This window comes from Mizuhopecten yessoensis, unplaced genomic scaffold, assembly GCF_002113885.1.
Source record: "Mizuhopecten yessoensis strain PY_sf001 unplaced genomic scaffold, ASM211388v2 scaffold39, whole genome shotgun sequence".
Taxonomy (NCBI): Eukaryota; Metazoa; Mollusca; class Bivalvia; order Pectinida; family Pectinidae; genus Mizuhopecten; species Mizuhopecten yessoensis.
The window spans coordinates 264,415-292,117 of NW_018403347.1; the positions used below are offsets into that span (position 1 = coordinate 264,415).

Genomic DNA, 27,703 nt, shown 5'->3' on the forward strand with positions numbered 1-27,703 from the left:
CCCTTTTGATGAATAAGACACTTAAATCATATACAATTGAAAAATATAAACAGAAGTTTCATTTAGTGCAATCATATATTAGGGCATTGCTTAAATTTGAATACCACTTAACTCATTCGCCCCTGAAATTATATTCAAATGTGTCTTAAGAGGTGAATGAGTTATATATGTACATTTTCAGTAACATTTCATTATCAAACAACGACAACATATGACGGACAAGCAGGTGGTGGTAGACAGTATTTATTACATCATAACTATAGATAAAAATTATGCCAGTGAGATGGTGTCTCCTTCATTGTGTGTATAAGAGGCCTTGGTACATGCCTGTAAATTTACCAAATCAGTTTTCAACAGACATATATGTCATTCTTTCGAGAAAATAAAAAAGTGGATTTGATTAACATTTCCTTGGGCGATTAAGCAGACAAAACGAGGTCATTTGTCTCAGATCTAGATTCCATTGTCTAGGGTTATGTTCCTGTCATCATCCAATACTAACGTTTTTATAATGAAAAATGTATCAACCAATAAGTGAACAAAATGTATATGTGATATTAAAAAAAATAAAGAAGATTGATTAGTATTTTGACCTTGGTTTGAACAATTTATTATTACATTTCAATTAATTGTCAAATAAAATGAGCAACAACCGATTTTACACTTAAAAACGAACAACTGTTAAAATGTGGTTGGGTGGCCAGATCTGACTTCCTCCTCCATTTATATTGTACAATTACAAATCCATATGTCAACATACACGTTACCCGGGTAATATTTAAATCAGAAAATGGACGTCTTCTGCAAATGATTACATGTTCATCTAAAATCACAGAGCATAAGCATACAAATATACTTTAACAACACTGGAAAATATTCCCAAGATTTGTTACATGAAATTAAAGGAATGTAAAAAGAAATAAACACCACCAGTTTCCCCAGCACATGTACAGAGTAACAGGTTCCATTCTGACGGTTTCCCTTACTCCTTCCAGTGAGTTCCATAAGGACAGTTTCAGCTACAATGTGAAGCGGGTACCATCTTGTACAAGGGATTCATTGTTGTAACAAGACAGTATTGACCACAACACAGTAATGACACATTGTTTTCTACACATTACATTTTGGGGACTATGAATTAAAGGTCAGGTATTGAATTGACATGCATAGGGCAATTATCTGAAACCATCCCAGTTTATGCAATAAAGAATCTTTAACAAAAAATAATCAAGATATATTACACAAATGAGATTAAAATTACATCCTAGTTTAGCACTTGGATATATTTAAATAGAGCCATTTTTTACAAATAAACCTCTTACTAATACATAGCATAAACCAGAAGAAAAGCAGATATTCAACAGTGATTATTGGTTCAAACCGCAAATAGAGCAATATTAACTGGGTCAAAGTTACAATTAAACATAAATTTTACATACATGTAGGACAAATATGGTTAATCATAAAGTACAATCTGTCTTGCATGTAACATATGGAAATGTTAATAAAATATATATAGATTATTTGGAATTAAAAATAGCAGACAGATGTATGGAATTATTTCAAATATTCATAAGCCAATTATAGTTCTAATTTCCCCAAAATGTTATTTCTTCATGTATATAAAATCAGATTTTCACAGATGTATTCAGATATACAAATTCCTGTTGCTGGCTCTACTACTAACAAAACGAATTTGATATCCCAACCTGGAAATGAATCCCCATAATGTGTAGGAGTTCTATCTTATTTTGAAATCTAATATGTGTATACTAATATAGCATTACTGCCACTGGATAATGACTGCATCGTTGAAGTGCAGCTTACGGGAACCTGATCTGTACCTGGAGCTAACTTCCATAAACTATAATAGTGTGTTTGACAGGCAAACGTAGAATCAAAAGCATGCTACTGAAAGTTGTTAGACATAAACTAGAATGTATCTACAATACCAAGGTAAAGCCGTGAACTGGAATGTCTAGCTGTGCCTACAATCAACTGGCATGTACGTGGAATAAGTATGGTGGTGTTTATCTAAAACCTCATGTCCCATTCACCGACTTCTGGTAAGTTGTATGTAGACCACTGGTCAGTTGTATGTAGACCACTGGTCAGTTGTATGTAGACCACTGGTTAGTTGTATGTAGACCACTGGTCAGTTGTATGTAGACCACTGGTCAGTTGTATGTAGACCACTGGTCAGTTCGAGTAATATGATTAGTTCTTGATCTCTTATACCTCAATGAAATAAAATCCAAATGGAACAAAACAAATGACATCATAAATTTACGAAAACTTTGATTAACAAATTCAGTTCATAAATGTTTGAAAAATAACAAAACAGGTACATGTAATGAAATCAATAGCCAATGAGAATCTAACTCATCCTCAGTTTGAGACCTATTTTTAATACAAAAATAAGACTTCTTGAACTTTACTGTAGTTCTGATTACATTTTAAAAAAGCACACACACATTCACAACCCTGCCAAAATAAGAGTCCTACAAATTCTGTCATACGTACAAAGTACATCAACGAAAATGTGAAAAAAAATGCTTTACAAAAAGGATTTATAAATGAACAAATAGAATATTTACTGGCAGGTTTGAACGAACGACAGACACACAACTGTCATGTATATGTGTATGCTTAGTTTACTGAGGTTCTCGTTGTTTAAGGACTATTTACCTGGACACAGGGGGTATATGGCGACTTTGATTAGAGGGGCCAGCACAAACTGTTTGTGTACAGAAAATGATAAAATCAAATGAATGTATTGATAAACTCATTCACCCCTTAAATTTCATTATGAACTATTCGAACATTTGAACTGGAAGAGCTCAAATGTGTCTTCAGGGGTGAATGAGTTAATATCAAGTATCATTAAGAAGTAGATCGGATCTGTTGGAGTCGGGCAGGGTTTCCAACTAATAAAAGTACAAAGGAGCATTTACCTATACTTTGTATAAAAGTTGTAGAAATAAATCAACACAAAAGGAATGCATAGATTGATAGATTTTAGGACGGAAACAAATATAAGATAATAAATAAATTTTACTTTAAAATTTACAAATAAATATTCTTAAACATACCATAAAAATCTATTTACCAGAGATAAAGATGTCATTAACTTTGAAATAAGTGCACAAAGATATATATATATCAGCAGTTGATCTTCATCACAAAAATGCTTTCACTGTTTTGAATGTGATAAAAACAAAATCACAAACAATCAAAGTCAAGTTGTTAGATTCATTTCATGTTGTAAATGCTAATGCAATTAAGCTAATCACCTTTTGAATAATTGGGCCATGTATGTCATTAAAAAAGCTTCACCAAGCTTACATGATCATGTCATTAAATATGCTCCACTGAGCTTACATGATCATGTCATTAAAAAAGCTCCACTGAGCTTACATGATAATGTCATTAAAAAAGCTTCACCGAGCTTACATGATCTTGTCATTAAATAAGCTCCACTGAGCTTACATGATCATGTCATTAAATAAGCTCCACTGAGCTTACATGATCATGTCATTAAATAAGCTCCACTGAGCTTACATGATAATGTCATTAAAAAAGCTCCATTGAGCTTACATGATCATGTCATTAAATAAGCTCCATTGAGCTTACATGATCATGTCATTAAATAAACTCCACTGAGCTTACATGATCATGTCATTAAATAAGCTCTACCGAGCTTACATGATCATGTCATTAAATAAGCTCCACTGAGCTTACATGATCATGTCATTAAATAAGCTCCACTGAGCTTACATGATCATGTCATTAAATAAGCTCCACCGAGCTTACATGATAATGTCATTAAAATAGTTCCACCGAGCTTACATTATCATGTCAGTAAAATAGCTCCAACAAGCTTCAATATCATGTTAGAAAGATGTATCATTAAATAAATACCGGTACCTGGTTTTTGTTGAAGAGTTATCTCCCTTTAAAATGTATGCTCCCTAACACATTATACCTGGATCCCTTAACAAACATTTCATTAACTTTATTTTTTAATTCTCTTAGTTGCATTAACTTTCAAATGCTATCAAGCAAATATATGCATCTTTGCTGGCCAGAGTTATGATCCAGTACAATCTTGTCTACCTACTCTTAGCTAGTGAACATGAATTTCATGGTGCTACATAACCTTTCATAATAAGACATTTAATTACAGGATTTTTAATGTGGAGCTTTCTTGAAAAAGAGGTACAGACATATATATGTATTACTTAAAAAACTTCTTCTATATTTCCTTTTTAAAATGGATGAACCAGGCCAGCCCTATAATATTCTGCTGCAATTATTCTTCAAAAGTCTGCGTATTAGGTGACATTAACTGAACAGAAGTAAGTAAAATCTGTTCATATATAAAATATCTCTTTCAACCTCTCATCGACAATGTTTTCTACTTATTCAACTACTAATAGGTACACACACACATATATACATATATAAATATTAAAACCTCCTTAATACCCACATTCAGAATAGTGTATGTTAGTATACTATATTTGTAGAAGCTCCTAAAACTTTTACTGGACAAGTGTTAATACAGAATTCACTTGCCTGAATGAAGTCATTGAAAGCTAAATGAGAAATTATAATAGATAGTGTGAGAAAAATTTGAATTTTCTCACAAAATGCTTTCCTCAAGTCGACTTCATATGTGCGACATGCATATACAACATAATATATGTTTTCTGGCTCTCATGGTACGGACAACCCAGGTAGACATATGTATATCTGGTAAAAGTGACAGCCAGATAGGGAAAAATAGGAGACATTGATCCATGCTTACACATATATGAACATCTAAATGGTACTGTAGTCTACCACTGGGTGTGACAATAGAGACGAAGTGCTGGGTAGTGTCCAGTGGGTGGGTCTAGTGAACATTTGATTTCTGTGATCTCTCAGTTATACTGGATGTTCCATTTATAAAATGTCAATAGTTTACTTCACATGAAGACAGGAGCTAGCTCTGTAAACTTGGCAGTTGTAGTAGACATTCCTCACAGAATTTGAGTTGCCAGATTTTGCCCGCATACAAATCAAAGTTCTCCTTGCCCATCAATGTCACCAGCTGAGGCTAAAATAGAAGATGTTTTAACAAATTATCCTCATTCAGACACGCATTATATATATCAAAAATTTGATTTGCCTTTTGGAAATCATTTCATTTTCACCAATACTTAATATTGCCATTATGTTTCAAACAACTTCCTTGCTGGGATTTGAATTACGAAATGAACAATAAGTTTCAAATATCCACTGTTGAAATAAGACGGAATAAATGTAAATTTGCAAGACATTTCAATTCATGATCTGATCAACACACAAATATAAGTAAAAATAAATATTGTGAAACATGTCACTGCAAAAACTAGATGACCAATTCCCTTATTATGTACAGCCATTATTTCACCATGTTTTGAGCAATTTTTGCAATTTTATAAAAAGAAAAAAATAACATCTGCCAGCTCATTGTGCCAAAGTTGTGACTCTACCGTTATTTTATATTACTGTAGCTATTTTTAAACAGAGCATTTCCCAGTTGTATTAACTTCGCAGATTCATCTTTCTTCTAATATTGTGAAAATTACACAATTGTGAAAAATGCTCTGTAAAAATCGGCACTGTCTTCAATAATAAAACCAGAATATATCTACATACTGGAATGAGTGGATTGTTGCAGCATCACTGACACCAAAGAAACAGAAACATGTATTTTCTGCTGTATATCCATCCATACTGCAGGTAAGACAACAATTATCCCAGTTTAATAATTACCTCTACTTCATCATCCTCAATGTTGCTGAGAATCTGGTACGCCTTGTGGAGAGTTTCAAACCCGACTCCCGAAACACAGTCCCTGGTTAATGATAAACATCAGTTTTAAAACAATATTAATGTGAATGACAAAATCTCACAATAGATTCAAATCTTCTACAAGAAAATGTTGTAGGAAAACTTGAGTATTATTATTTTCTTGAGTTAGGCTACACTATTAGGAACAATAATTTCTCCAGATTTAAACAACAGTATTAAAGCCACTATTTCAAAGGCAAGCTTAAGGATTCCTGTCCCACAGGAGGCAAAACACAAGAGAATTACACGGTTCCCTTTTGAATGTAAATGTAGGGCCAGAGCACTTGTAGGAAGCCCAATTGGTTAAAGTGACAGTATAACACTCTGAGGTTTCAATACAAAGTGACAGTCTTGGGCAGTGGTACGGGGTTCCTTAAATACAAAGTGACAGTCTTGGGCAGTGGTACAGGGTTCCTTGAATACATAAACGTACCAGTGACTCAAATGACAAATCAATTTGACCTTAAATAATCTGCAAGTAATGTCCATGTCTTATGATTTCATATCATCAATAGCAACAGATTTCATAAAAGATCTGAGAGTTGTGATTTAAAACAAGACATGACAACTATCTATCATGTGTACTCACTTGTGTAAGAGCTGTATCCTCTGACTCAATCTGTTGGCACTACATAAAGTCTCTACACCTGTAAACAGACAACAACAATGTAAACAATCTGTTGGCACTACATAATGTCTCTACACCTGTAAACAGACATCAATAATGTCAACAATCTGTTGGCACTACATAAAGTCTCTACACCTGTAAACAGACATCAACAATGTCAACAATCTGTTGGCACTTCATAATGTCTCTACACCTGTAAACAAACATCAATAATGTCAACAATCTGTTGGCACTACATAAAGTCTCTACACCTGTAAACAAACATCAATAATGTCAACAATCTGTTGGCACTACATAATGTCTCTACACCTGTAAACAGACATCAATAATGTCAACAATCTGTTGGCACTACATAAAGTCTCTACACCTGTAAACAGACATCAACAATGTCAACAATCTGTTGGCACTACATAGTGTCTCTACACCTGTAAACAAACACCAATAATGTCAACAATCTGTTGGCACTACATAAAGTCTCTACACCTGTAAACAACCACCAATAATGTCAACAATCTGTTGGCACTACATAATGTCTCTACACCTGTAAACAGACATCAATAATGTCAACAATCTGTTGGCACTACATAAAGTCTCTACACTTGTAAACAACCATCAATAATGTCAACAATCTGTTGGCACTACATAAAGTCTCTACACCTGTAAACAGACATCAACAATGTCAACAATCTGTTGGCACTTCATAAAGTCTCTACACCTGTAAACAGACATCAATAATGTCAACAATCTGTTGGCACTAAATAAAGTCTCTACACCTGTAAACAACCATCAACAATGTCAACAATCTGTTGGCACTACATAAAGTCTCTACACCTGTAGACACATCATTCAGGGTAATGAAACTAAAAGAATATTCAGTTCAATTAATATTCACTCTTGCCATTTTCAATTAAGTTCACTAACATTTTTGAGATTTTATTTACTGCCCAAACAACAGATTTTATTAACTGTACACAATAAACATCTAATCAGATCTTATAAGATTTCCTCTTGTTTTAGGGTGAAATTAAATAGAGCATATAACATATGTGATAGGAACAGTTCCCATTAACCTACATATTTCCTATATCCTTTTATTTGGTAAACCATTCTGATGAATATGCATGAACCTCCCAGAGGAAGGGTCTATTCATCTTTGAGACACCAGAAATCTACTGGACAAACGTTTGGTGTTATAAATCCCATAATTCATTTACCGCTAATTCAACAAGGATACAAATACAAGAGACAAGTGGAATAAGATTGGTTTAAACAAAATGAATGTATAATGTAATCAGTGTTTTGATTGGTTGATAACTGACTTGGCAGTGAGGCTGATCGGTGGATGTCTGGACTAGCGACTGGCGACGGGGCTTTTTCTTCCTCCTCCTCTACCATCCTACTCTCTGGTGATTCTTCGTCTGACTTATCGTCTTCCTTGTTCAAGTTTAGTGTGGTGTCAAGCAGGGAAATAAAATTGTTCATCTCTTTATTCTCCCTTAAAAATAAAAGATAGCATCTGTTACAGAACCTGTTAAGTCACTACTGAATGATGGAAAAAGCCATGAATCCACTATAAGAAGTAATTAATTTTGGAAAAAGAAGATAGTTCAAATAACAGCAATTAAATTACATTTTAATGAATAAATTTAGTGGAAAATTATCATTTAGTAATATCATCCAATATGTCTCACAAACCCTTTAAATTTTCTTCAAATTTCAGCAGCTTTTTGTATCTTAATTACTCTTACACATTTGAACACACATATATACCTATGTGCAGGTTATTTTACACAAAGTACTATAATTAGGGTTACTGAAGCAATAGTATTATTCTCTTGACTTCTGTAAATATGTAAACTCAACAGCACAGCAACGGTTTCTAGTCAAGTAACACTGCACACTTTACAATTTTGTAACCACAAATTTAGCAGTGCCTATTTTCTCAAGCAAAAAGAAACACCGCAGTAAATGACAGCTTTAAATACAGGTACTATTTTATTTTTAAAAAAAATCCATTTCCCTGATCCTGTTTCTGATTAATAAAAATCTAATGATTGATATGTCATAACTTGTTTCTACTTTGCACACCACACACCCAAATGTATATATTATTACTCTATTAGTAATAGAGCCAGATTCCACGACAAACCCTAGTTCAGATTTACGTAATATCAACAGGTTATGTATTGTCTAAAACTAAGTACCTTCCTTCATCCTATACCTTTCAGTTAGGTGAAAAAAAAACCACACACTTTTGTTTCTGCTATCATCCTCATAAAAAATGTGTAAGGTAAGTAGGTATTTATTTTTATTTTGGAAATTATTTTACTATGCTTATATAGAGCAAGATGTCTGACTTCAACAAAGAATATCACTAAATGTCAATAAAAATTTAGGGAAGGCACAAAAATTTAGGGTAGATAGGGTTTAGCAGAAACACAAGATTTTTTTTAATTTGGTGTTAGCTTATAGGTAGAAAGGAAGCTTATTTTTTATTTCTTGATAACAAAGTTCAGCAAGTAATACATCTAATGCTTCGACAACTTATTTACGTAACTTAAATCATAACATTAAAAATTTATGTTCTATTTTTTTTTTTCATAAAAAATGAAGCAGACACGTGTGGAAACCGACTTGGGTTTTTCTATGTGAAGACGATGGTCCTGCTGAATTACACGCGGTCCACTAGCCATGTTACGCTGCCACACAGCCTTACAAAAACCATCACCGGTAGAGCATGGCGGACGAGTTAAAACCCATTCGGTAGTTTTGTCTGATACAGTACCCATCATTGTCAGATGTGCTCGACAAGTCAAACCCATCATCATACGATGACCAGCTACACAAACAGAATAAGGCTAAGTGGAACTCCTGGTTGATTAAGTAAATTCTTGGATTTAAACAACTGTACAGTGTATATTTGTACAATAGTGTTAAAGGAAAGGACGAGAAAGATTAATATGTATATGGAAGGGAAATCTACAGTGAAACCAGTCTAAACTGAACACCAATTGAAACAATAACTCTGTACATGATAGCCATGGCTACTGTTTAAAAGCAAGCTCATTTACAAAGAAATCTAAATTCAAATCAGGAGATGGCCAGACGACATCAAATGGAGAGCCTCGGCAATTTGCAGAGACTCCCCATTTAGTTGTCTGGTCATCCCTTTTGAATTTGATAACTCTTATTTATGGCTGGACTAGTGAATTTGATAACTCTTATGGCTGGACTAGTGAATTCCATTTAGGAATCGATGGACTGGGTCACGCTGAACATCGTTAAACAAACCACTAGAGGACACAGGATCTTATTCTCATTTGTAATAGAAGTCAAAATACAGCAACACCTGTTACAGTAGTTAAAAGTCTGGTATACACAGGTGTCCAGATTATACAATGTATACAGGACACCAATAGTTGGTTCAGTTTAATACTGGAATCCAGACTATACAGGGTTTAAATACCAAGAATGTATATTGTAAGATATAATTAAAGGCCTAAATTATACAGGGGTTCTGATTTTACAGAATAAATCATTTCTAAATCATTATAGTATCAGTCAAGTATTAGTATTATATTCACATATTTTTTCTGTGCCCAGTAAACATTTTCATTATTTCATGCAAATCGGGTTCGAAAAAATTGTATAACGTCATGTGTTCCGAGTTCCCTTCCTATTATAGCATTTTTCTCTAAATGCAATCTTTGAAAGATCTTACAGGGAATTTTCAATCAAATACTTTTCATGTTATCAAATTGATGTATTTTGCCAGTTAAAACATTTATGTAATACATAACTTTCCTACCTTCCAATCATATAGAATTTTCAACTTGTATCCTAAACACACATTTAATTTTTGGCCTAACATACATGTTTTCTCCCTGGAAATCTTCCATTGGGGGGAAACACCCCAGTACATGGGTACAGTGCTTGTTAATGGTTTCAAATTAAATACCTGAGTTTTTCTTTGTCTCGCTTGAAATCCTCGTTTTCCTTGAGTGTTTCTTCTTCAGAACTGGAGCTGTCGTCCTGTATAGACGGTTGTCGGATTTTGTTGGGTTTTGATTTTGTTCTAACAGGTTCATGCTGTAAATCAAAACATGTTGATAATTTAAATAAAAATGTTAAACTTAAGGATTTATTTTGTTAGCATCTTATAACACTAAACCGTTAGGAGTTATCTCCCTTAATTTTCCTTAAACTACTTTGCATATAGTACCCAAGCCATATACTGCATGCTTTCTTGAGTACAATCAGACAGAAATTCAGTGTAGATAGTAATGTTCACCAGTCCAAGGTATCTAGTAGTTTCCTTGTATTATTTGGTTTCATACCTCACTCCTTTCGGCTTTTGTCAGTCTTTGAGATTCGGGCCGCTTTAACTTGACTTGCCGTGCTGATTGAGGACGCTCCATAGCTATTATGTATGAAGTGTACATTTCAATCAATTTACATTCAAACTGTTGTTACAGATCAAATAACTGGGATAAGAAACCTCATGAGTGGTTCTGTTAAATCACATAACGGGGGGGGGGGGGTAATGTCATTACAAAGTTTTGGTTCATCTTCTATTATGCATAAAGCATTTTATTACAAATAAAATTATATTTCTACTTGATTGAAAGTGATAGAAAATATTTTATATCTGTCAATTGAAATTTTCAACATGTTCGTAAACTTACAAGATGAAGCATTGTTTCGACGTCTCATTCTAGCTGACACGTTCGGTAAACTCTGTAAAACATGGAAAACGGATACCTTAACTTTTTGAAGATTTTGTCTCCCTTAGAACTTTCCAAATAACTTAATATAATTCTTATTTCTGCATATTGGTGCCAATTCACAAGTGATACACATCATGACTTTACACCAAATGTTTTCGGATTCTACGTAGCTAACAATATCATTAGCTTACCACAAGTGTCTAAAACTGGAATACACAATTTAGCTTGTAAAAGAAAATATACATTTTTACTGATTGAGATTTCTTTATCCAATCATAATTATAATTCTTGAATGAAGCTGCACTTAAAATAAATTTATATTAAATATATGTCAATATATTATATATAGTCTAATTTAAGAGGTCAAGCTATTGGGACAACTGACCCGTGGTGTTTCGGCGTCCCAGGATGCATCCTCCCTTGAACTAGAGGTACTAGAAGATTTGGACTCTATGGCAGAATATTTGTCTTGACTGGAGACCTGGCGATGTTGAGGCAGGCCTTCCGACTCCTCCACCTGTGGGGGCGGAGGTAGTGGGCGTGGTTTGTCTACTGGCTTTGGCTACAACAGTAAGAATATCAATACTTAAGAGATAAAGTACTGCAACATAAAACATATTATAGATGTTTCTGTGACAATTAACTTTAAACCATGTACATAACAAACAACCATATTAACATCTATAACAAAACTCCTTTGCAAAGACTCTGAAAGGGTAACAAATAAAAAGTTATATTAATCTGATTCAATACCCCTAGTTTATGTTAATAAATTAATACAAGATATCAAGACTCTGAAAAACACCCTTTCATAATTGGGCAAAGAGCTAACAAAATTTATCAATTAATATTATGCTCATCTTTTTCTCAACCACACTAATAATTCTTTTAACGAGAGCTTTTTGTTTTTATGCAGAGTGGCATATAAATACATAGAGGATGAAATGCTTTGTAGCACAAAGTTGACAGGTAATATGTAGCAAAGCTTGATGTCTTGAGGAGCAGGAAGGATCAACTTTTAAAAGTGATGTGTAACCAGTCCAGCACAATATGGAAACAAATTTACAGTCAACTTCAGAAAAATGAAATTTGAAACTATCCACTCACATTAAATCAAAAGATCCTTACATGCAAAATAGCCAGAAAACTAGCTTTAGGACTGATGTAAATAGTGATATAGTAAACATGTCTATTTCCTGTTCTTGTCCAATAAAGTAGATGAATTTCAATGGTGAACTTTTCAAACATTTAGGAAAATGTGTATGGTGCAGGACTAGAAAGCCTGATAGTTGTCAAAAGTGTGTATGGTGCAGGACTAGAAAACCTGATAGTTGTCAAAAGTGTGTATAGTGCAGGATAAGGAAAAAACTGATAGTTGTCAAAAGTGTGTAAGGTGCATGACTAGAAAATCTGATAGTTGTCAAAAGTGTGTATGGTGCAGGACTAGAAAACCTGATAGTTGTCAAAAGTGTGTATGGTGCATGACTAGACAAGAATTCCACGGAAGTGGATGTGTCGCCTGCGCAGGACTTGCTTAGCACTGCATGAAGTTTGAGTTTGATCCAAGGAAACTCAAGTTTTCGCACGAAAACAGATGTTCTATTTATAGTAACAGTGACCTTGACCTTTGACCTTCGGACCTGCAAAGCAATCCCAAGCAAGCACTTTTTGGTAAGGAGGCACTGCATGAAGTTTGAGTTTGATCGGACCAAGGAAACTCAAGTTATCGCACGAAAACAGACTTTCTATTTATAGTAACAGTGATCTTGACCTTTGACCTTCGGACCTGAAAAGCAATCCCAAGCAAGCAATTTTGGTAAGAAAGCATTGCATGAAGTTTGAGTTTGATCCAAGGAAACTCAAGTTATCGCACGAAAACAGATTTTCTATTTATAGTAACAGTGACCTTGACCTTTGACCTTAGGACCTGAAAAGCTATCCAAAGCAAGCACTTTTGGTAAGAAAGCACTGCATGAAGTTTGAGTTTGATCGGCCCAAGGAAACTCAAGTTATCGCACGAAAACCTCTGTGCGGGCGCGGATGCGGCCGCCGCCGCCACCGCCGCCACCGCCATAGCAATACCTGTGTCACCAGCTTTCCGCAGGCGACACAAAAACCTGATAGTTGTCAAAAGTGTTTATGGTGCAGGACTAGAAAGCCTGATAGTTGTCAAAAGTGTGTATGGTGCAGGACTAGAAAACCTGATAGTTGTCAAATGAAGATCACCAAATGCTTTAAAACTTATTTTTCTTTTGATAAAATTAAATAAGTACATTGTATGGAACCCTTTAAACTATGACATTTTGTACTTGTATTTAATCAAATAGGGCAAGTTTTATTTTTGCCTTATAGTTTTAACCCCGAGAAAAGTTTCAAAGATTGGTATTTCTGGAAAGTATTCCGTCTTTCTCTTTACCAAGAGTATCAAACTGAAACAAAACATTATCAAATTCCTTTTGTCGAACTGCCTATATTATAAATCCAATTTCTGTAACACTATGAATTATTCCTTTAAGTTTGCAAAATCTGTCATTAATGTGACAGGAGAAAGAGAAATACACAGTCAGCCCGGGATTTGAACTGGGACCCTCTAGACAGAGGCTTTACCAATTGAGCTACATGGTCGCCGACGAACAAACCCAGTCCAGTTCCGCTACATTTATATCAATAATTAATTTGTATAACTAAGTTTTTGTTTTTACCATTAGATAATTGTCTGCAAATAAATTTGTTGAGCATACCCAAAAAAGCATTGCTAGCAAAAATAGGAAATTAAACAGGAAACAGTAGGGAACAAATCGGCAAAGCAAAATATCACACAGTCTTCAGCTACTGAAGTTCCACATTAAGAAACATCCATAAATACAAATCCGTGCAAATATTTTATCAATTCAAATTTTAGTTTTCACAGCTTTATATTTTCAAAAGTGAAAGTTTAAGTTAGTTTCCAATACAGGAGCCGATAGAGCTCCGCTACATTGTACTCAGAAGTTAAATAATTGTATAATATAAAGTTTAAGTTAAGTTTCCAATACATGAACAGGAGCCGATAGAGCTCCGCTACAGTATATTCAGAAGTTAAATAATTGTATAATGTAAAGTTAAAGTTCGATGTTAATTACCTTTGCCCTATAATTATATTAAAGTTCTTCATTCTTTTCTTAAACATATTGTTATATTTTGTCCCTACCTGAAGTTTCCCCCTGTTTCAACATCTAGTAAAGAACCTTACCTGGCCATACTTAACGTATGTGTGGCGCATCTCTGGCACCGTGTGAAATCCAACCTTTACATACATATTAGTGACCTTTATATGTTAATTATTCACAGAAAACAAATTAGGCAATGTTAGTTGGTCATAAAATGTGGTTATTTCAAAATTCAGCAATCAATATTTCTACAGAATGTTATACTTAAATAATCAAATACACTTATTAATTTTGTAATTTCCTTTTTGTATAGATTTTAATATAACTTTAGAACAAGAGGCCCAGGGGCCTTAATAGCTCACCTGGTATTTTATTTTTCAATTTAAAACCTGCTGAGTACCATTCAGGTTTATCAAAGGAGTACAAGTAACAAAGTTGCATCTTCCATTTATAAATATTCAATTCCCTTTGCCCAAAGATTCTCTAAAACAAGTTTGGTTAGGTTAAAATCCCTTCAACGGTACAGAAGGAGAAGGATCTTTAATGTTTTCCTCTATTTCCCCTAATGGGCCCCACTAATCTGCCCCAAAGAAGGGGAATCCACACACCTCAGTTTAAACAAAATTGATTCTTTTCTCCCTAAGCATGCTTCAGACTGCATTTGGTTTAAATCCCTTCACTTGTATAGTAGGAGAAAAAAAATCCTCTATTTCCCCTATTGGGCCCCGCTCCTATGCCGCCAGAAGGCCCACACCCTCCGTTTATACAAACTTGAGTCTCCTTTGTCCAAAGATGCTCTAGGACAAATTTGGTCAAAATTCTTCTATTGGTTGAGAAGAAGAAGATTTTTAAAGATTTACCTATTTTCCCCCTATTTGGCCCCGCCCCTCTGCCCCCAGGGGGGTTATACCCTCCGTTTATACAAAACTGAGAACCCTTTGGCCAATGATGCTCCTGACCAAATTTGGTCAAAATCCTCTGAGCCATTCAGGACAAGTAGCATTTTAAAGGACCAAGTTGAAGGACGCCGGAACGCCGGAAGACGGAAGACGGACGACGGACGCTGCACCATGGGATAAGCTCACATGGCCCTTCGGGCCAGGTGAGCTAAAAATAACATCAATATCTATATCATTATCATACACAGATGATGCAAGTCAAGCACCAATGCTAGGTCCTTGATGCCTCCAATAGACAGGAACTACATTATATAAATCTGACACTGTTTACATTGTATAAATCTGACACTGTTTACATTGTATAGATCTGACACTGTTTACATTGTATAAATCTGACAGTTTACATTGGAGAAGCCTGGTATTGCATCAAGCAATTAAGCCATCATTATCAGTACACTAAATTATTTTCTTATATATAATAAGTCACTTACTGCATTATGATAAAAATAATGCACAAATATATTTTGGTACCCAGTCATCATTTTACTTTTTTGATTTACTAGGAACTGAAAAGCACGTGTGCACTTTTTCGATTATTGTGTTAGATACAATGAACCTGTAACTAAACATGCTGTTTAGTGTAAAACAAGAAATACTGCTCACTCTTAGCTTGTCACCGTGTAGTTAACCACTAATTTAGGACAGGTCAGTAACAGATTATCTCCCCTTTTACTTGCTATTTTATGGATATGTCTACTTAGCCATGTTATTACTGGTGAAACATGCATGTTGCACAATGTATATAGATATACATTCTTTAGATTATGTATAACATTACAACTTAAAACAGGATATATTTGAAATCATGATTTACATTGGTACTACACAATAACATAAGTATCGGGGAATCCACTCACCATTTGTTCTCGCTATATTTGCAGCAAATGAATTACTCTTGAGAACCTAATATACATGTTAGTGTAAAAAAACAGCAAATGAAGGTTAACTGATGGTGTTGGTGCCTGCAGGTATTTATCAGGGTATATAGGATTTTCAAATGTTTGTAAATTGTGAAATGAAAAGCCTCAAGTGATTGCTTATAATTCACTATACTCAACAAAAATCAAGAATTACCAGAAAAGGATAGGAATTTTAAAATGTGTTAAAAACATGCATTTTTTGTGCAAATTTGGATTTATCTTGACAACTTTGATGAAAATAGACCTGAATTCAATTGTGAATTCGATGGACCTTAGAAGGGGGGATGATAAATTTCTGCAAGCTCTCCTGTTAAAAACAGAATGACATTTACAGGTATGTGGTTATAATTAACCTGCCTCCCTCCTTTCAAAAAATACTTCAATGTAGCTAGTTTATAGTTTTCAGAAATGTTAATAGAAACATATTAAGATGTTGAAACACAGAAAATCCTCATGAATCCAACCAATTTATTCTCAGCTTAAACTTAAACCGGATGGTACAATGAATTGATGACAGGAACTCTTTTGAATAGCAATAATATATATCCTCAAAGTAAAGTCTGTCCTCTAAAACATACATGTACCTTGAATAGTGGGACAGCTGTTTGGATTTGGGATCAATGTAAGTGTTGGCTGGATTAATAAGGCTCAACTGTATAGATCTTATCCTAAACATTTACTCTTATACCAACCAAAGTTCAGTGACTAGTCTAGATCTATAGAGATGGAAAGGATTAGTTAATAAAACTACAGAACATTTCCACTCAACCCTGACAGAGTTTAGAAGTGACAGTTCTAGATTCAGAGATTCCCTTGTATTAATTCACACACACAGCAAGACAGATTTTCACACAGCAATATATTACTTACAGAACGATCATGTGAAAAGTGGCGGGGCTCAGCGTCTGTGGCTGCATGCTATTAAACCCAAACCAATGTCACAATCACCTGAGTTTATATTACCTTAACTACGTCATAACCAGCACTGGTCATGGTTAACTAACCAATGTCACAACCACCTGAGTTTATATTACCTTAACTATGTTATAACCAGCACTGATCATGGTTAACTAACCAATGTCACAAACCAACTTTTACCTGGTTAAATGGTCTTAATTTGTAACCTGTAGTACGTACAAGACAATCACCATTGTTGTACGTGACATCAATTTTCGCAATTCCAATCTTATTAAGAAATACTGCATGGCTGGTGTCTTTGTAGAATAGTGACCTTGTTATTCTTTATCTTTTCTCAACAAAGAATGATAATCAGTATTCCTAAACATAACTAATGACTTTACGGTTGAAAATCACTCACGTTTTTGAAAATGGACTTTTTGTGGTTTGAGTTTGTCCCACTTGCAGCTGAATCAACATTTGCAGCAGAATCTGCCTCCGACCTCTCACCATCACCACGGCTATTTTTCTTTGATATCCAGCTTTCTTTTTTCTTCTTTCTGGGACTAGATGCATTGTTCTTTTTAGGGGAGGAAGGCTTCTGGGGAAAAAATATTAATACATTATATACTTAACAAGTAAGACTAATCAGTGAAAACCAGATTCTATGTACTTGTACCAACAGGCTGTGACAAATGTACCACTTCAAATGCTCCAATAAAATCCTTAATATTGTTCAATGTGCTTAAATGTCAACACCCCTATATTCCCTCAGCCTACTCATAGTATGAGCCAAAGTCTTATGAGCATGTCCTTTCAAAACTTAAAATCAGCTGTTGATCATTTGAGAAATTTTCCCAAGGAAATAATATTAAAATTTAATTTCACCTCCTTTTCTTTAAGGCTTTTAGCCTTGACAGTGTCCTGATCAGAACCTGAAGATGAATCAAGTTTCTTGTCCGAATGGGCTACAGCCTTGTCTTCTGCTATTGGGGGCAGGTCCTGTTTGGCACCATCTGATGGCTTTCTTGCATGAGTGGGTTTTCGCAGAATCACAGGCGTTGGCTGTGGTTCTGACGGAGGTGGTTCCTGATCACGGTTGCTATTGGCATTGACATGAAACACACTAACTTTCTCTTTTCCTCCATCAACAATATCCTGGGATGAAGGCGCTGAAGGAGCCGGAGGTGGCCGTGGGTGATGAGACCTGTCGCTGTGACTGGCACTGGAGCGTGATGAAGTGGGACGGACTCGCGCAGCACTACTCGGCTTGTTGGCACTGCTCGGTCGACTACAAAGCACAACAAACACATCATTGATTAAATCAGTATTATAAACAATCAACATTTCTTATCCAGTAATTTGTTTTTTAAAAGGTACACAATATTTACATATATCTGAATAATTATGAGAGTTTTTACTGTGATACTTGTAGAACAGGAAAACTCAAGATTATTCCAGGTCCTGTAACACCTCCTGATACTGTTCAGTGGTAAGTTGTACAAGGCCATGCTAATTCTTCATGATGATAAAATATGAGTCTACCAACACTTTCAAAAAAGATGTGCCCGAGAATTTACCAGATTTACAATATGCCAATCAATAAGGAATGAATGTAAACAAATATTTGTCATCTTTTAATAACACGAATGGGCTGCAAATAGTTGACAGCTCTTTATAAACATTGATACTTGAAACATCGTGAAACATTGCAAACAAATTAATGAGAACCCAATGAATGAGTTTTACAACAAACAACTTTTCAGCAATATGAAAACTTATTCACAAAAGTAACTTTGTGTAGGTCCTGACTGCCTACACACGATCATTTAATAAAATGCAGGCAATGGCCATGATGATGCAAGCTGTGTTAGATTAGTGACTTAAACACAGAGGAAAGGAAAGTGATTTCAAACCTTTAATATATATGTGCTTAAAGTTAAGATTTTCCAGTGCTATATTAATATTGGGGGGAGGGGTTTGCAGATTCAGATCCTGCATGAATGGTGAAAAAAACTCTTTAATAATGCAAAATCATATTTACAGACAAGTACACTGGACACAAAATTGGAATTAAAAATTGTCATATAAGGATTTATTGTACCAAAGAGACTGCAAACATATTACTGGTGCTCAAAACAACTTAGGGAGAATCCAGTGATGACATCAACAGATGACACGGTGGCTTGCTTACCATTGTAATACGACGCAGGGAAAATAGAAAATACAGAAACAAAATAAACGTATCACAAAATTATTGATGAGACTAGCAAACCAACCTGGTAATCTAGATTCTTACATGAAATCACTGCCAAAGTTGTATTTTTGTCTACCTTTAGTTACAAATATCATGACTTTTATAAATACATTAACAAAATATTTTGCTTGTTACACATGGTCTAGCTGTTAAGGGTTAAGTTATCTTACTTTGAAATGGACCTACTTTCTAGTAAAAGAGTTCTAAGAAAAACGGTGGAATAGCTCACAAGCTGGCATAAGTATATATGTGTCCATACATGTACTGGCATTTTCAAAGAAAATTATTCTGTTCAGAAAGATCATCACACATTAATCTTTATCTATTTTAAAATAGCTTTTGATTTGACAGCATGACTCTACGCTGAATTATAGCTAATTAATTATATATTTCATACTTACCCTTCTACTTTAAAACTATAGCAAATATTAAAATAAATTATTTATATATCATTTTTATTGGAAGGCAAAATACAGAAACTGTTCTAATCAAACTAGCATATTGGACCTACAATAAAATAAAAAATAAAACCATTTTCTTTCTGATTAAACAATTTTCTTTTGTTAACAATTTCTGTGCACATATGTATTTTAGTGGTATTCTTAATTAAGTGTTGTTTGTGCTCTAGATATTGCACTAAATTATGGAACAATGCATTAATTGAATTTCCAGTACATTGTTTTCTCTGGCTTATTATATGTGGATGCGCTAATTCATCAATGCACTGATCTGTTTAAATTTGATAATGTACTAACATTTGAATCGCTTAAATAAGAACGTTTACAGTTCAAGACACAGGACAATGTTAAAGTCTTAGGACTCAGTTCAACATTCCTACAAAAATAATCAAATTTTCAAACCAGGAAGATAGTGTTCAGATTGGGGAAATTATTTATATAGAGATTGGCAAATTTTCCAGCTCAGAGAAGAAACTTTGAGAGTTGGGGATTTTTTTCTTCAAATGGAAATTTACCCCTAAAACAGTACTAAAATTCACCTAGGTAGGATCCAGCATATTTACTTATTTACAGGACCAAACCCTTTTGAAATCCAATGGAAGGACTTTCATCATCCAACAGTGACAACACTTTACCTCTTCTTGGTTTCCTCCAGGAAGATAGAGATGTTCTTTTTGATGTAGGAGTCTCGGAGGATTCGGTTCACCGTGGGGCGTTTCTCCGGATCCTGGTGTAACATATTTTTGATGATCTGGAGAAGCTCTGGCGTGTACTGTTTTGGCATTGGAGGCATCTAAACATAAATGGTGTCGATGGTGTCAGTAGATTTACATACCAATGCAAAATGAGACAGTTAACTGTCAAAAGAAAACGCCTACAAATAGTCATTTGGATTTTGACCAGGCATGAAAAGATTTGGTGAGGGATTTTAGAATGGGCCTAATTGAATCCTGAATTGCAATGCATGATTAGTGAAGTACTCTACGTTTTGATTTTGAATCTGTCTCGAATGTCTGACAAAATTTAATGTGACCATGTCTTTGTAACATGTTGATCTTATAATAACTTCCATCTACATAAAGGCTTTTTGTATATTTGGTACAGCAAATGTTCCCTAGGCCATATCAGGCCTGATGTGCAACATTTAACACAAATTAACCTCCTTTATCACAAGGCTAAACCTGTTATCATACAACTTCCATATCCACCCAATAGCTGATACTAGGTGGACACATGATATGCAGTGCAGGGGTTTACTGAGTATTTTTTAGAAAACATACCCCAAGTTCAAATTGGGAAGATTATCAGCAAAACTATGTAAATTGGGAATTTTCAGTTGTCGAAATGGAATGAATTTTCAATGATTTTATCATTTTAAAAATGTCTAGTATACTAAACTTTGAGTAATTCATCAATTACTCCAAAAGGACACTGTCAAACCGACCTAAAGAGTCAGATAAAGTTGTGGTAAGATATGAAAAAGCCACATGATATTTTCTTTGTACAACTGTACTCTTACTCAGAGTATTTTGTGATATCTACAAGTGGTGTTATAGCATGTACTGTACCTTTCCTCGGAGTATTTTGTACACAAGGGAGTTCATGTCTTTGGCGTTGAACGCATGTTTTAATGTTGCCATCTCATAAACACAGCAGCCGAGGGCCCACACATCAGACTGTAAGGAAAGGCACCATCTCATTATATTGCTGATTAATTTGTTAAAAAAACACTTTTCAATTTTAGGAACCTTGGCCCCATGCAGTCCAAACTTTAGAGAAATCCACTATAGTGCTTCCATACATACAGTAATTATCTCCCCTTAATTTTGTTCCCGATGTAACTACAGTGGGACTGGACCATGGTCATACATATCTTACATGTTAAAGCAACTTTATTATGATTAAAGGTTCAACTCTGGCCATGTTGAGTGTTTACTCTCAGAACACTGTGGTGTTTTTATTGTTGTCGTTTAGTTCATTTTCCTTTTTTTCATCAAAGCACTGCAAGGTACGTATTTCTTTTCAGAATAGTCCTTTTACTGGAATAGCCCTCATTAAATCGTATAAATGTCACTTACTAGCTGCATGTACCTATCTCATTAGTTTTTTCTTTTCTATTCCAAACTAAATAGAAAAATTGACACAAAAAACTTTCACAATGAATCATTTTCAAAGATTGTGAAGGAATTTTTGAAAATTACATAACTTTCAATAATTTACTTACAGTCTGATTATTTTTCACTTTACAATATACAATAAACAGAAAACATGAAAACAAAATTATATTTAGATAGGGCAATAACTCCATTACATTTATTTGGTATGACATGCTGCAGATCATTCCATTTCCAATTAAACTGGTTTACCAATTATAAATGATCATTGGACACTGCCTACCTTGTGATTGTAAGGTTTGTTGGAAAAGAGCTCGGGACTCATGTAGTAAGGGGTTCCTATAAGGGTGGTAGCCATGTCGCTGGAACTATCTAATACTCTGTAAACAACAAAACATCAATTACTGGAACTGTCCAATACTCCGTCAACAACAAAATGTCAATTACTGGAACTGTCCAATACTCTGTCAACAACAAAACGTCAATCACAACAAGTGTCATCTGACTTTCATCACTATCAAGATACGTCTCAGATGAATCAATTTTTTTTAAAGCATTCAGAAAAATATTTTTCGATATTAAAGTAACTGTAATAAAAAAGATCCTGCATCATAACTATTGCAATCATTGTCAGCTTATGTTGATTAATCACAGATACTGGTCTTTTTAAAGCAGATTTTTAAAGATACATCAATGTTTTCCAAGGACAAAATGTCTTGTTCCGTAAGATGATCTAATAGATAATTGTGAATAAAAAATATTTCATTTACAAACTTAAGTAAAATAGAACTATATGAAATAGACTTTATGTGTAAAGTGAAACTTGATTGACATGTTCGTCTTGATGAACAATCAGTGTGTGAGAAACCAGATAAGATTTGAATTTTCAAACTATAAATTGGGGCTATATTTAGCTTTACAAACTTAACCAGTCGTAGAGGTCAATGTTCTAGGTGTTTGGCAAAAATATGCCCAGAATAAATCTTACATCATCTGCTTACATAGGTATGTGTTAACATACTGATACTCCTTAATCCTGACAATTAAATTACCAAGATTAAGAACTTCCATACCTACAATCAAGAATTACCTGACTTCATATTATTGATTTATAACTGTAGGCTTGCAGGACAGTAAGCTGTTCCTAAATTAGAAAAGTCCACATTGACACTTGTAAGCCTGCTGCAATGTACGCTACTCCCTCCTATCTTTGTTGTTTGTGTAATAATAATTAATATAGGAATTTTAATAACTAAATTTAGAATTTTGGATTAATCTTACCTAAAAATGGAATTTTCACATCTGATTTTGGGGATTTTATATTTTAAATCAGAAATTTTCATATAAGGTGACAGTACCCAAATCGGATCACCAAACCATCATTTTATTAAATCATTGAAAAATCTGAAGAGGAATTATATTCATTTATAGTTTTATCAAAAATAGAAGATCGATGGGTGTTCTCACAAACGAAATTAGCACCCGGGGCTCACTTACGATATTTATAGAACGCTCTGAAGTCACCAATCAGCATCTCCTGTTTTTGCGAATGTCGGGACCCAAATCGGATCACGGCTTGAATTTTGCAGTATCGTACGCTTCAAATGAATATTTTTTTGTCAGCATATTAACATTTTATGATGACCTTTAGAATTTATGTGACAAAAAGTATTTCTATAGTGTGAATTTATTCCTATAGTCCAAAACATATTGCATAGTCGTCGCACGAGCCATTTTTAAAAAAACGTAATCAAAACATTGACATTTGAGCTTCAATTACGTTTTCTTGCGCTATTTGAACTTAAAAACTAATTATCTGTAGTCAAAAAATGGTGCATAGCTATCTATTCTAAGACTTCATCACATTTATTTATTTATGTGTATTTTTGCAAAAATTGATCCGATTTGGGTACCGATCCGATTAGGGTACTGCCACCTTACATGTATCAAGAATTCAGAATGTTCATACATTATCTTTGGAAATTAAAACAAATATGTTTTTGCAATTTGGTACCAAGGGGGTCTCTTAAGAGTCTTTATATAAACCTGGCACTTAAAATTGTCCCTGAGAGTTGACATACAGGTATTGTATTTGTAGCAACAGCTATACTTACCTTGCTATACCCAGGTCACCGACCTTGATGATTTTACTTTTTGTAAGAAATATGTTTTGAGTTTTCAGATCTCTATGTAGAATGTTCCTCTCGTGCATGTACTGCAGATCGAAAAGTAAAGCATGTTTAAATACACATTAATTCACAAGATTAAAACAAGTTTAACTTAGATATTTTCAAAAGGCATATAGTACAGCTGTGTATATATAAATTACATACATTTGGATCTAAACAGTTAAACAGCATGCCAGAAAGATAGTTTGTCACCTGAGATTTATATAAAGCCAGAATTTGAATTTGACAGTGCCTTTAAGGTGTCTCAATCTGATGTGGGGATGTTTTAACCAACTTTTATCTCACATGTCATGTAGGTCTATCTGGTAAACTTAAGTTATCTTTGTAAGTATACCTAAAGCATAACTGTACAGTAACCGACCTAATTATAGCAGAATCAATGGTTCAGTACATGTATAGTTGTAACCGACCTAATTATCGCAGAATCAATGGTTCAGTACATGTATAGTTGTAACTGTCCTAATTATAGCAGAATCAATGGTTCAGTACATGCATAGTTGTACCTGACCTAATTATAGCAGAATGAATGGTTCAGTACATGTATAGTTGTAACCGACCTAATTATCGCAGAATCAATGGTTCAGTACATGTATAGTAGTAACTGACCTAATTATAGCAGAATCAATGGTTCGGTACATGTATAGTTGTAACCGACCTAATTCTAGCAGAACCAATGGTTCAGTACATGTATAGTTGTAACCGACCTAATTCTAGCAGAACCAATGGTTCAGTACATGTATAGTTGTAACCGCCCTAATTATAGCAGAATCAATGGTTCAGTACACGTATAGTTGTAACCGACCTAATTATAGCAGAATCAATGGTCCAGTACATGTATAGTTGTAACTGACCTAATTACAGCAGAATCAATGGTTCAGTACATGTATAATTGTAACCGACCTAATTATAGCAGAATCAATGGTCCAGTACATGTATAGTTGTAACTGACCTAATTACAGCAGAATCAATGGTTCAGTACATGTATAGTTGTAACTGTCCTAATTATAGCAGAATCAATGGTTCAGTACACGTATAGTTGTAACCGACCTAATTATAGCAGAATAAATGGTTCAGTACATGTATAGTTGTACCTGACCTAATTAGAGCAGAATCAATGGTTCAGTACATGTATAGTTGTAACTGGCCTTATTATAGCAGAATCAATGGTTCAGTACATGCATAGTTGTACCTGACCTAATTATAGCAGAATGAATGGTTCAGTACATGTATAGTTGTAACCGACCTAATTCTAGCAGAACCAATGGTTCAGTACATGTATAGTTGTAACTGACCTAATTACAGCAGAATCAATGGTTCAGTACATGTATAGTTGCACCTGACCTAATTATAGCAGAATCAATGGTTCGGTACATGTATAGTTGTAACCGACCTAATTATCGCAGAATCAATGGTTCAGTACATGTATAGGTGTAACTGACCTAATTATAGCAGAATCAATGGTTCGGTACATGTATAGTTGTAACCGACCTAATTATCGCAGAATCAATGGTTCAGTACATGTATAGTAGTAACTGACCTAATTATAGCAGAATCAATGGTTCAGTACATGTATAGATGTTACTGACCTAATTAAAGCTAATATTTGATTACATCAGAATTAACCAGTAACTAACCTGTAACGCCATGGCGATCTGTACAAACCACTCCACCACCTGCCGTTCCTCTAGAGCCTGGCCTTTGTTTTCCTTGAGCTTGTTGTAAAGGTCCCCTCCCTCACAATACTGCATGGCAATAAACAATGTCCCATCCTTCTCAAAAGAGTCTTTATACGACACAATGTTTGGGTGCTTCAGTTTTGACAGTAACTTGGCTTCTTGTTCTGCTGAAGATCGCTCTCTTTTAGATGCTTTCTTAAGGTTTATCTTCTTCAGCACATACTGAAAAGGAAACGAAGATAGTCATAATGCTACTGTAAGAGGAAAGGTGATGAAAACATGCAATTTATCACAATGACTCAAAACTTTCTTGTTATTATCATCTCTGTATATGTAATTACCAGAATGTTATATTTTGCTATGGATATCCCTTAATTCATACCAGGTAGCATACATATAGTGCACCAGATGGGGAGAGCATGACTACTGTATAACACGAAATGTTCGTGGGTACTTTCCCTTGTGGTTTGAAGCCATTTAGATTGTTTTGTGGTACAAACTTTCATGGATATCTTATATTAGCAGGCAGTAGACACGTATATCAATCAAATTTGTTGTATTTAATTTCGTGTTTTTAATAGCAACATCAAATCCATGAATGTTCATTTCATGTTATACAGTATGCCTTCAACCCAGGAAATTGTACATGTTTTTGCATGTACTACAGAAATTGAAAAATTATTAGATACTTTTGTTCGTAAAATTTTCATTTATAACAATTAAATAAGGGCTGTTCCAGAAATAATGATATGGGACGGGTTGGAGGCATTATATCTGATTTTGACAAACAGCCCCATAAGTAAATGAAGCACATCTGATGGTACTCCCCCAATATCACAAAGTGAAATTGACTGACTTGTCAGTATTTTGTATGTCCCCCTTGAGCTCGCACATCTGTCATAGCCCTGATTCTCTTGTGCATGGAGATCATCAGTGCATTTATCCTTCTCATGTGGATATTGTTCCACTATTCCAATTGAGTGGGTGATGTTAATGTTATGGCTTGTGAGAAAGTCTTGACAAACTCTGGCTACATGGGGCCGGGCATTATCATGTGGAGCAGCATGTGTGACGCCCACCAAGTCATGCGACGTGAACGAGTGAGAGACAGACCAATATAAGGATGACAAGCTCGCAGACCCAGCTTGGGCAATCAATTCCTAACATTTTGGGATGAATGTGAGAGTTATGATTGTCTACCACTTCAATCACAGTTTCAGTGGCATTAACGTGGCTATGTCGCAGGTGGCCAAAACAAATAGCCACGTACATGTGCTGGCGTCACATTGTTACGCGCCAACGCCCCGATCGCAGTAGGTTGGCAACCCTTCCAGTGTCTCTCAGATAATGAACAAGACATGCTATGCATGGTTGAAACATTCACACCGAACTGAATAGTAACCTGAGCTGCTGTTGCCTAGCTGTTACCTTGCATTAGCATTGCAACAGCCTGACCCCTCTAACCTTTTGTTAGCCATACCATGATTGAAAGAGATTTAAATTGACAGTAGATAGCGGAGTGATGTGTCTACCTCAATGGTATCAAGTGGTATGACAAGATGTGTTGACAAACTTGTCATCATTATTTTGCACAAGTTTTTTGCACTTTAACGCTTTCACTATGTGGCACAGTACATCACACGGTTGAGTAACTTAGGCCACCGGTTTCAGTGCACAGTGACCAAAATACTTTTCTGAGCGTTTTTTATAATTTTAGGCCAAGCAGTTAATTCAATAATTGTTGCATATTTTGTTACTCTGTGTTTCTTTATCCTTTCAGTATATAAATATATATATATATATATAGCTCAAATGACATCAGATATCACAGCTGTTTCCTCCAATGTCC

At 34.7% G+C, this 27,703-nt stretch overlaps 1 protein-coding gene across 4 annotated transcripts in view; it reads right to left on the reverse strand.

Moving 5' to 3' along the window:
* Positions 1–227: 227 nt before the first annotated feature.
* The window catches only part of LOC110447975 (serine/threonine-protein kinase Nek4-like), a 28,397-nt gene continuing 921 nt past the window's right edge, over positions 228–27,703 (reverse strand). The window contains exons 2-18 of one of the 4 annotated variants that reach the window (XM_021494017.1): positions 25,813–26,076; positions 24,104–24,204; positions 22,273–22,369; positions 21,444–21,551; positions 20,511–20,668; positions 18,049–18,451; positions 17,582–17,761; positions 17,134–17,181; positions 14,468–14,521; positions 11,621–11,797; positions 11,194–11,245; positions 10,846–10,928; positions 10,467–10,597; positions 7,828–8,003; positions 6,470–6,527; positions 5,803–5,884; positions 228–5,101 (exon numbers count right to left, since the gene is read on the reverse strand). In XM_021494017.1, coding sequence (XP_021349692.1) covers positions 4,988–5,101; positions 5,803–5,884; positions 6,470–6,527; positions 7,828–8,003; positions 10,467–10,597; positions 10,846–10,928; positions 11,194–11,245; positions 11,621–11,797; positions 14,468–14,521; positions 17,134–17,181; positions 17,582–17,761; positions 18,049–18,451; positions 20,511–20,668; positions 21,444–21,551; positions 22,273–22,369; positions 24,104–24,204; positions 25,813–26,076 — 2,286 coding nt within the window. In that variant the 3' untranslated portion in view covers positions 228–4,987. Of the gene's footprint in view, positions 5,102–5,802; positions 5,885–6,469; positions 6,528–7,120; positions 7,340–7,827; positions 8,004–10,466; positions 10,598–10,845; positions 10,929–11,193; positions 11,246–11,620; positions 11,798–14,467; positions 14,522–17,133; positions 17,182–17,581; positions 17,762–18,048; positions 18,452–20,510; positions 20,669–21,443; positions 21,552–22,272; positions 22,370–24,103; positions 24,205–25,812; positions 26,077–27,703 lie in introns of those variants that run through there. The other 3 variants (XM_021494094.1, XM_021494172.1, XM_021494257.1) reach the window with 3 other exon arrangements.